General features: G+C 42.4%; 1 protein-coding gene across 2 annotated transcripts in view; it reads right to left on the reverse strand.

Annotated features, from left to right (window-relative positions):
* Positions 1-11632, reverse strand: part of EFHC2 (EF-hand domain containing 2) — a 203199-nt gene that overhangs the window by 125535 nt on the left and 66032 nt on the right. For both annotated transcript variants that reach the window (XM_072744937.1, XM_026012247.2), the window contains exon 3: positions 2109-2259. In XM_072744937.1, the coding sequence (XP_072601038.1) occupies positions 2109-2259 (151 nt within the window). The remainder of the gene's footprint in view (positions 1-2108; positions 2260-11632) is intronic.

The following is an 11632-nucleotide window of genomic DNA, read 5'->3' on the forward strand; positions in this document are numbered from 1 at the left end:
TAAACAACAATAAGTAGATAGTAAATAGAGCACGTGTATGTCAAACATAGAAAGAAGGGGACAGAAAGACCAGGAGATAATTAAATTTCCATATGTAGTAAATATATACGAGGCACCTGGGCTCTAAATATTCATGATGCACTAAATATACAAGAGGCAGTAAATATTCATGAGTACTCAATATTCATGAGGCCTTAATTCAGCCACTCATTCATTGGTGACATCAATTCCAGCCCCATGTGTCCTTTCCCCAAGAAACAAAACCCAGGACTATTCAAGCAGGCTTATTGGTGAACTACAGCTGTGGCCAGGCCCACTTATCCCCTTGTCTCTCCAACAGAGCATGTGACAATTAGCCCAAGGTCCCCTCTGTCTGTGGTCCCCCTCGCTTTAACTTCAACTCTGGTCTCCAAATCACACTATCAGCCAGAAAGGCTGACACAGCAAAGACAGACAGGACCATTGCCTACCCTAGGATTTAGGCAGTCATCCTTCTACCCACTTGTACATTGTCCTATGTCTGTGAACTTACCCATGTCTTTCCCTTTGCTTCTCATTGTGTAGTTTCAATTGTTTTAACGCATCATATGATTGATGCATTTTAATTTGGTCCATGAGGCTTTGTTCTGTGGCCCCTGGGAAAGCCTGCAAGCATGCTTCTTGGAGGCCACCACTGCATCCGAGCTAATACCCCACACAATACTCTGGCTGCTGTGTAGAGAAGAGGTTGTAGGAGGAGCAGAAATGGATAGTAAGAGACCTATCAGGCAGTTATTCCATTCCTCTAGTCAAGAAATGAAGGTAGCTTAGGGATGCCTGGGTTGCTCAGTCAGTTAAGTCTTCCTTTGGCTCAGGTCATGATCCCAGGGTCCTGAGATTGAGCCCTATGTCAGGCTTCCTGCTCAGTGGGGAGTCTGCTTCTCCCTCTCTCCCTGCCCCTCCCCTCACCCGTGCTCTCTTGCTCTTCCATTCTCTCTCATATGGGCCCTTTCTCAAATAAATAAATAAAATCTTTAGGAAAAAAAAAGAAATGAAGGTAGCGTGGGTTAGGATGGTAGCAAAGGACATAGACAGACATAGATTCAGGCTACGTTTTGCCAGCAGAATGGAGACAAGGATGGTGGGTGTGAACAATTAGGGAATGTCAAAGGAATAGAGACTATAGTTGAGAAGACAACCTCAGAGCCTAAGATATTGGAGATGGCAAACTCCAGAAAAGACAGAGACAATAAACATTCCTAAGAATCATAGCTCCGAAGGGCCCAAAGTGGTCTTAGAAGGTCATCTATACCACCCACCAAGCAAACACATGACTTCCCCACCTCGCCCCTACTGCTACTAAGCAGGGCCATCAGTCTATACCAAGGACCAAGCAAATACGAGACACTCCTCTCCTCCCCTACACCCGACCCTGACCCCCATGTTCGTCCAGACCCATCTACTACCACCTCTGGCAGCTCTCTGCCAGAAAATTTTTCTTCTTACTGACCTGAATTCTGACCCCCTAGGTCCTATCCTTGAAGATACAGAAAATTAGGTCATCCTTCCAACCCATGGCAGCCCTTCAGATTCCTGAAGACATTTACCAGGCACACCTGGGTCTTCCCTTTATAGACAAATATCCCTTTTCATTATTCTGCCTCACACAGGACAATTTTCAGTCCTTTTACCATCATGGCTGCTATCTCCTGAAGGTATCCAGATCTCAACATTGTCCCAAGTGAAGGACTCACAGCACAAACAGAAGAAATCAGTCCTCTCCCTCAATCTCCGCCCTACTTCTAATAATGCAATTTAGGATTAGCTCCTCTGGTAGCCACATCACAGGGTTAACTCTTGTCTGGCTGAAATGGACTCTGGATAAAGATGACTGGCATACAGGGGGTGAGGAGCAATGACTCTCTGCAGAGGAACCGTCAAAGTCTCTAGTTAACAGGTATGAGAATGAGGAGAGGGTGGCTGAAGCAAACGGCAGCTAACAGCATGTTTATGTTCGCTGTCACCAACAAGTTAGACACCTAAGTAGTACATGGCATCTTTTAAAAAGCTAGAGAAAGACAGGCAGGAATCACAAGTAAGAGAAGCATAACTCTGCATTAAATAGATACCTTGAGGCATTCCACTATTTTTCAACTCTGGCTCATTTACTTGAATTGTGTCATCTTCAAGGTAGAAGTAGATTTTATAGCGTCTTATTCTATAGTTTCCTTGACTTTTATCAGGTACTTCATCTTCTAAATAGGCATCAAAAGATAATACCTGTTGGAATCATAATTAGAAACTAAGAAATGAAAACATTTCAGCAAACTTAGAATCAATGCAACTACTGCCTGCATACTTATTAATGTAAAGCAAAAAGTTCAGATTTTTACAAAGACATTCTACACATCTGTTCTGAGAACAGATATACAATCTCGGTTATCATATAAAGATTACATTTTCATCAGTATCTGGCTAGAATAAGGAAATAAGGGGCCCCCGGGTGGCTCAGTCAGTTAAGCATCTGCCTTCAGCTCAGGTCATGATCCCGAGGTCCTGGGATCAAGCCCCATGTCGGGCTCCCTGCTGAGTGGGGAACCTGCTTCTCCTCTGTCTGCTGCTCCCCCTGCTTGTGCTCGCTCTCACTCTGTCAAATAAACAAATAAAATCTTTTAAAAAAAATAAAAAGAAGGAAATAATATTCAAGCCACAAATCCATCAATCAGTTCTATAAAGTGAACTAGCTTCTGTCTTTGGAATTTCACAATGGGATTCTAGATGTGGGCTACAGTAGGGACCCCCCCCTTAGCTTTCTGGTTTTGCTTCCAACAGTTTCAGTCATCTGCACTCACTTGGGTCCAGAAGCAGATGATCCTCCTTCTGCCATATGTCCAGGTCAAAATGAGCCTACCACTACATCACAATGCTTACGTCATCCACCTCACTTGAAATCATTGCGTAGGCATTTTATCTCACATCATCACATGAAGAGTAAGTACAGTAGAAGATATTTTCAGGGAGAGATCACATTCACATAACTTACTATAGTATACTGTTCTATTACTTATTGTTGTTTATCTCTTACTGTGCTGACTTTACAAATTAAACCATAGGTATGTATATACAGGAAAAAAACCCACTATATATAGTGTTAAGTATTACCTATGGTTTCAGGTATCCATGGGGGAGTTTGGAACATAGACCCCATGGATGGGGAGGGAAGGGGAAACTACTATATAGACAAAATAATATTCTTTCTGAATATCCTTTCAATAGGCAGATCTGAAATTCTTCCAGTGCATCGGGGAGTCCACCTTAAACTTGTCCAGGAAGTTCAAAAAGCCTAGCTTGATGCCAACCAGTCTCATCTTACATTGTGTATGTGTTGGGGGGAGGGGAGTGTTAGAGAGGGCCTCAGGCTGCAGAGGTGGATTCTAAAGTAATTTCGGTAAAAGGCACTTGGTTGAATGTCTTTTTTTTTTTTTTTTTTAAGATTTTATTTCTTTGAAAGAGGGAGAGAGAAAGCAGGAGCAGAGTCAGTGGAGAGGAGGCAGAAGGAGGAGAATCAAACTCTCCGCCAAGCAGGAAGCCTGATATGGAGCTCAATCCTAGGACTCCAGGATCACAACCTGAGCTGAAGGCAGATGCTTAACCAACTGAGCCACCCAGATGCCCCAAGTGTCTGACTCTTTTTTTTTTTTAAGATTTTATTTATTTATTAATGAGAGAGAGAGAGAGAGAGAGAGAGAGAGAGAGGCAGAGACACAGGCAAAGGGAGAAGCAGGCTCCACGGAGGGAGCCTGACATGGGACTCGATCCCGGGTCTCCAGGATCATGCCTTGGGCCAAAGGCGATGCTAAACCGCTGAGCCACCCAGGCTGCCCTTGTCTGATTCTTGATTGTAGCTCAGGTAATGATTCTAGGGTTGTGAAAGGGAACCCATGGGTTTTGTTTTGTTTTGTATTTTAAGGGAACCCATGTTGAGCCCCACATCAGGCTCCGTGCTCAACACAGGGAGTCTGCTTCTCTCCCCTCTTGCCCCACTCATGCCCCCCTATAAATAAATAAATCTTTAAAAAAATAAAATAAAGTTGTTACAGTAAAAATCAGAGATGGTCAAAAACGCCCATGGAAAATCCTTAACCATTTTGGAAAACAGGACTTCTCAGTAACTATAACACAGCCTCTTTTTCTTCCATGTTAAAGCAGAGGACGACTGCCTCTTCAGTTGAAGGCCAGTTGAAATAGCTTCCTTTGGCTTAGGTGCCATGTTGTAGGAATAATGCGTACCTTTAACCATTGGAATCACTCTCAACATGGCAACCTAATCACACTTTCAAGCCTGCCCTGGGATGCGTGCTCCTGGAGCATTCCATTTTAATATTCCTTCTGTTCTCATTTTTCTAATCAACTTTTTATAATTAGAGTTGCAAAAGTTAATAATGTATATGATGTAAGACTACAGTAATTCAACATGGGCAATATGCTATATATAGGAGGGAGTCTGTTAGGTATAATCCACCCTCTAAGGGTGGTCAGTTACCCTAACTGGGAATAAATGCTCCAGGAGCAGCAAATTTCTATCAGAAGCTCACACTTCAGAAGTGGTTGACAAAATGCATCAGGAGTTTATCCTTGATCAACACAAGAAACTTTGGTAATTACCATAAAGGATGTTAAAAATGAGCTGTAGTTAAATGACTGTATTCAAAATGAATGGATCAGTTACAAATACTGACAAGGCATAGTCCTTACTGGAACAGGTTTTCTAGGAATCTAGTGAACCTAAAAATCTCTTCCTTTTCAAAACAGCATCTTTGGCTTCATTCCAAAATGGTCCTATTTTCAGGTGCTTTCTTGGAAAATTCATCTAGCCTGCCTCCAGTTATAGGGTAAACCACTTCTAGAATTGCTGTCTTATTTGTGTTGAGTGAACATTTCCAGTAAGATGCTGTTGGATGGGTATAGGGTTTCCTTCTAGGGTGATGAAAATGTCTTGCAACTGGTTAGAAGTGATGGTTACACAACACTGTGGCCATTCTAGATGGCACTAAATTGCACACTTTCAAATAGCTAATGGGGGAATCCCTGGGTGGCTCAGTGATTTAGTGCCTGCCTTCAGCCCAGGGCATGATCCTGGAGTCCCAGGATCGAGTCCCTCAGGCTCCCTGCATGGAGCCTGCTTCTCCCTCTGCCTGTGTGTCTCTCTCTCTCATGAATAAATAAATAAAATCTTTAAAAAAAAAAAAAAAACAAGGCAGCCCCGGTGGCCCAGCGGTTTGGTGCTGCCTTCAGCCCGGGGCGTGAGCCTGGAGACCCGGGATCAAATCCCACGTGGGGCTCCCTCCACGGAGCCTGCTTCTCCCTCTGCCTAGGTATCTGCCTCTCTCTCTCTCATGAATAAATAAAATCTTTTTAAAAAATAAAAATAAATTTAAAATAAAATAAATCTTTTTTAAAAATCTGCATAACCAACCACTTTACTCTTCTTTACTATACCTTTCCCAGTAACCTCCTGCAACCGATTCCCCCAACCCCCAACACCTTTTCTCTTTATTTTTGGATTTAGGGTGGTGGCTTGGGCCATCTGGGGAGTTACTCAGTCTTCCTGGTTCTCCCCCATGTGCACGTTTAATTAAGCTTTTGTTTGTTTTTCTCCTTTAATCTGTCTCTTTATTACAAGGGTGTCTCAGCTGAGAACCTGAAAGGTAGCGGGAATATGATTTTTCCTCCCCTACAAAAGGTGGAGAGCATGTCAGAGTGATACTGAAAGACAGAAAAGGAAGAGAGGAAAAAACTGTAAAATGCAGCAAAGTGGAATACCAGTGAAGAGACACCAAACAGCTTAAAAGTGATCTCACAAAGATAAAACACCTAATCACAGAGGAACTTGAGGTACCAGAGACTCCAGAGGGAAGGAGCTAAAATAAAAACTGCTAGAAATAACAATTTATAGAAACATAATTATGATACAGGGCTTCATCATAATTTATGATGTCAAGCAGAGATTAGATAAATAAGGTCCTAGAGGATGTAATTGGCTGTAATTTTCTTGAAAATGGAATGTAAATATCATTTGGCAGGGCATGTGATCTTCAGTTCCCCACGGGCTTCTGCAAGCCCCACTGCATGATACAAGGTTACCCGCCTGATCCCCCAAGGCAATTTGAATTTTTGATGCCAGCCTAGAGGATATAAAATCTGAAATCAATTAGTCTTAAATAATAGATACAGGGTATTTCTTCATTATAAAGGGAAAATCTTAAACGTTAAGGTTTCTGAAATCAGGATCTTCTTACAATTAAAGGCAAAAGAAACTCAAAGCAGTCAGGAGTGTGTTTCAGAGGGGTGGGCACCTAGTTTTAAGTTTGTATAGTGTGAATTCTGCCTGGTGCAGAAGGAGTTAATCCTATTTTCGTGTCAATTGAGCTATTCACTTTGCATTGCATATCCCAAATAGCTGGGTTTGAACATTGATTTGGGTTCCTAATTTCCACTTAAATTGTTTTCAAAATGATTATTGTCTGATGCAGCACTGACACAAAAATAATTGTGCATGGAAGATTGTCCGTCGCAGGCTAGGCATTGCAATCCTGAGGCAAAAGCCAGCGCCGAGTCTCTGAATAAATCAGAGAATTTTTAAAAATGGTGAGGTAGGTGTGACCAATGCTTGAGTCATAAAGTCTATATTACTCAGAAACTCAGCATCTAAGTGTCAAAAATTTACAGCTGACTTTCTAGAGAAGCTGTCAGCAAAGAGATGAAACACCAGTAATGTTCGATAAGGCTCAACAGTCTATAAAGAGACCAGCATCACTAGTCTAAGTTGAAAATGCTTAGGTTCTATTTGATGAAAACGGCTCAGACAAATCATGGAGTCCTAAAGGAGAAGGTGTATAACAGTAAGGATAAACGCAAGCTGTTATAGGTTAGTAGACAACACAAATTTTGTGCATTTAATGTGGCGTTGTTTATTCTTCCTGAAAAAGCTGTGATTAAGCCAGTGATTTCTTTTATGATTACAGAGTCTTAGAATTCTTAGAAAATAAACCATAAAAGATTGGTATTGCATATTAAGGATGGCTCACTTAGACATGACAATGGGATATTTTAGAGACATTTATCACACATACAACGGAGCAGAGTAGGACACCCCAAAATGGGATTCTTTGGCTAAGAATTCTCTTTAACTGGTTCTTTTTAAGAAACAGCAGACCGGAGAGAAGCTCTGAAATTCAAGTAAAGTGACCCTTTTGTAAGAGACATTTATATGTATAAGGGTGTCTCCTTCCCTGTAGCAGGAAGAAGAGGAGCAAACATCTCTAGAAACTGATCAGTGGAGAAGGCAGGGACTTAAATCTGCATAACAACCCTACCCTTGTTTACTGTGCATTTGCCCCATAACTCCCCAGAACAGGTTCCCCACCTTCAACATGGTCTTTTGTCTTTATTTTTTTTTAATTTTTATTTATTTATGTATTATAGTCACAGAGAGAGAGAGAGAGGCAGAGACGCAGGCAGAGGGAGAAGCAGGCTCCATGCACCGGGAGCCCGATGTGGGATTTGATCCAGGGTCTCCAGGATTGCGCCCTGGGCCAAAGGCAGGAGCTAAACCGCTGCGCCACCCAGGGATCCCGGTCTTTTGTCTTTAGCTGGAGATGGTATTTAAGGGGCTGGCGTGGGCCATTTGTGGGAGTTAGTCAGTTTTCCTGCGTCTCCCCCACATACACAGGAGGTATACATGCTACTAAACTTGTTTGGTGGGATCCCTGGGTGGCGCAGTGGTTTGGCGCCTGCCTTTGGCCCAGGGCGTGATCCTGGAGATCCGGGATCGAATCCCACGTCGGGCTCCCGGTGCATGGAGCCTGCTTCTCCCTCTGCCTGTGTCTCTGCCTCTCTCTCTCACTGTGTGCCTATCATAAATAAATAAAAATTAAAAAAAATATAAAAAAAATAAACTTGTTTGGTTTTTTGTTATTCTGTGTTGTATTATAGGGGCATCTTAGCCAAGCACCTAGAAGGGCAAAGGGAAAGTGATTTTTTCCTCCCTGACATAGGCTAATTTATGAAAAATTTTAATAAGTTGAAAATATAGAAATTACGTAAATTCTAGTCATTAATCACCAATACGAGAAATGTATTATGTAACTCAAAACAAAAATCCTCACTCGTAATAATTATTGTGCTAAAAGTAAATTTTAAAATGCAAAAAAATAACTATAGAATCTAATAAAATCTAAAAAATGTGCAAGCCTATAAAATTTAGGCAAATCTGTAATCTTGGGTGAATTACTGGGTTTAGATTATTACATACAAGAATTTAGAGTTAGGGATCCCTGGGTGGCGCAGCGGTTTGGCGCCTGCCTTTGGCCCAGGGCGCGATCCTGGAGACCCGGGATCGAGTCCCACGTCGGGCTCCCAGTGCATGGAGCCTGCTTCTCCCTCTGCCTGTGTCTCTGCCTCTCTCTCTCTCTCTGTGTGTGTGTGACTATCATAAATAAATAAAAATTAAAAAAAAATTTTTAAAAAGAATTTAAAGAGAGTTTACTCAGTTCAATGTTCTAACTCAGCTATTCTCAGCCTCAGCTCTACATTATGAAATTTAAAAAAAAGAAAAGAAAGAAAAGACCAGGGTGCCTGGGTGGCTCAGCCAGTTAAGCATCTGCCTTCCGTTCAGGTCATGATCCCAGGATTCCACATGCAGCTCCCTGGTGAGGGGGGAGTCTGCTCCTCCCTCTCCCCCTGCCACTTGCTCTTTTGTGCTCAAGCTCAGGCTCTTTCGCTCTCTCTCTCTCAAAAAAAACATCAATAAAGCAGACCCAAGCCTAAATAACTTAAATCAGAATCTTGGGGGCAGGTAATGATGAGAACACAGGCAAAAGAAACGTAGATAAAAGTAAGGTTCCTTACAATCTGCAGCCTATTGAAAAATATCTGAGACAGGCAGAGTGTGTGACATTCCTCCAGGAACTCACTGCCTTAATGGTAATGCTTTGCTACAGGCAAAAAGCAACCTTAGCCTGACAAGAGCCAGACCTCCAGGATCCTAGAAGTCTTCTCTAACACGTGAAAATCCTCTCAAGGACGCCTGGGGTGGCTCAGTGGTTGAGGGGCTTCCTTTGGCTCAGGGCGTGATCCCGGGGTCTTGGGCCTGCATCGGCTCCCCGCATGGAGGAGCCTGCGTCTCCCTCTGCCTGTGTCTCTGCCTCTCTCTGTGTGTCTCTCATGAATACATAAAATCTCAAAAAAAAAAAAAAAAATCCTCTCAGAAACATCCTTTGCTTCTGCCCCTCCCAACTTCAAAGCATATAATTGATTGCTCCTCACCATCCCAGTGCAGTTCTTCCAGCCCATGGGTCCTGTCCTGGTGCTTTAATAAAATTCTTTTTTGGGGGATCCCTGGGTGGCGCAGCGGTTTGGCGCCTGCCTTTGGCCCAGGGCGCGATCCTGGAGACCCGGGATCGAATCCCACGTCGGGCTCCCAGTGCATGGAGCCTGCTTCTCCCTCTGCCTGTGTCTCTGCCTCTCTCTCTATCTCTCTGTGACTATCGTAAATAATAAATAAAAATTTTTAAAAAAAAATTCTTTTTTGGGGGACGCCTGGGTGGCTCAGCGGTTGGGCATCTGCCTTAGGCTCAGGGTGTGATCCTGGAGTCCCGGGATCGGGATTGGGATCAGGATCGGGATCGAGTCCCACGTTGGGTTTCCTGCATGGAGCCTGCTTCTCCCTCTGCCTATGTCTCTGCCTCTCTCTCATGAATAAATAATAAAATAAAATATTTTTAAAATGTATCTTTTTTGCACCACATCACATCAGGTAAGAGGGCCATTAGTATTTTTTAAAAGCTCCCCAGGTAATTCTGAAAGTCTGTAGTCAAAAGTTTTGACTCAGTGAGCAATAAATTGAGCAAAAATTTTTGGAAGTGTAAAAACCTGTTATTAGGAAAACACGAAGGAAGCAATAATGATAAGAGCCTAAATAGAAGAATTTGAAAGGAAAAAGAATCAACTGCAATAAATAGGTCCAAGAGTTTAATAAGTAAAACATAAAATTCTAGCAAAGATAGTCAAAAAAGTATAAAGTCAGAAATGAGATACTGCGGGACATAAAAATGTAATAAATTATAAGATATAAATCATCTTAATATAGCATACAATCTTTTATGAAAATTTTAAACAATTAGTAAGTGATTTTTGTAAGAACTGTGAATTCTCAAAACTCAACAAATGAACTATAACCAAGTAAGAAGCAGAAAAAATTACCAAAGAATTGTCTCAACAAAAAGCTCCAACCAGGATGATTTACTAACGGATTCTTTCAAACTTTCAAGGAAAAGAAAACTGCCCCATTACATAACTCCCCTGGATACCAAAACAGATGGAAAGCCACGAAGTGAATTCCAATGCCTGATAAACATACCATTAAAAAGTCAACGATGGAGCAGTCCAAACCCCAGCTGCACATGAGAATCACCTGTAGAGCTTTTTAAACTCCTGTTGCTTGGGCCACATCCACACCCAGGTACATATACCACACACAAGGAAATCAAAATCTTTCAGAGTAGGACTGCGCATTACTGATTTTTTAAGCTCTCCAGGTGACAGGAGTGTGCAAGCCAAGGTTGAGAACTGCTCCTGACAATTTCACTACTTATGATTTAAAATACAAGCAAAGAGAATTCAGCAGCCATCTGCATAAAGCACAGCATTTTCTTCACAGATGCAAAGATGTTTCCAGATTAGGAAATAAGAGCAAAACTGTAATGATCTCAGACTGTTTCCTACCACATACATTTTAAAAGACAAGAGTAAGTCCTTAAACAAGATTGAAAAGCATCTGCTTTATTTTTTTAATAGTATCATTTTAATTAATTATTTTTTTTAATTAATTATTTATTTATTTATTTATGATAGTCACAGAGAGAGAGAGAGAGAGAGAGAGGCAGAGACACAGGCGGAGGAAGAAGCAGGCTCCATGCACCGGGAGCCCGATGTGGGATTCGATCCCAGGTCTCCAGGATCGCGCCCTGGGCCAAAGGCAGGCGCCAAACCGCTGCGCCACCCAGGGATCCCGAAAAGCATCTGCTTTAAAACCTAGGGGTGCGGGATCCCTGGGTGGTGCAGCGGTTTGGCGCCTGCCTTTGGCCCAGGGCGCGATCCTGGAGATCCGGGATCGAATCCCACATCGGGCTCCCGGTGCATGGAGCCTGCTTCTCCCTCTGCCTGTGTCTCTGCCTCTCTCTCTCTCTCTCACTGTGTTCCTATCATAAATAAATAAAAAAAAATTTAAAAAAAAAAAAAAGATTTAAAACCTAGGGGTGCCTGGGTGGCTCAGTGGGTTAAGCATCTGCCTTTGGCTCAAGTCATGATCCCAGGGTCCTGGGATCCATTCTCTGCTCTCCCCTCTCCCTTTGCCTCTGCCTGCTGCTCCCCCTGCTTGTGCTCCCTCTCTCTCTCTCCCACTCACACACACACACACATAAATAAAATCCTTACTAAAAACAAAAACAATAGCCTAAATATGCAGCATTATAGTTAGCTAAACTATGCATCTACTACAAACAGGAATGTAACAAAAACGCCCCTACTGGCAACATTATTTAGGATTGTTTTGAGGAGTTCTGGACAATGTAAAAAGGTATGAAATAGGGAC

Source organism: Vulpes vulpes, chromosome X (assembly GCF_048418805.1).
Source record: "Vulpes vulpes isolate BD-2025 chromosome X, VulVul3, whole genome shotgun sequence".
Classification (NCBI taxonomy): domain Eukaryota; kingdom Metazoa; phylum Chordata; class Mammalia; order Carnivora; family Canidae; genus Vulpes; species Vulpes vulpes.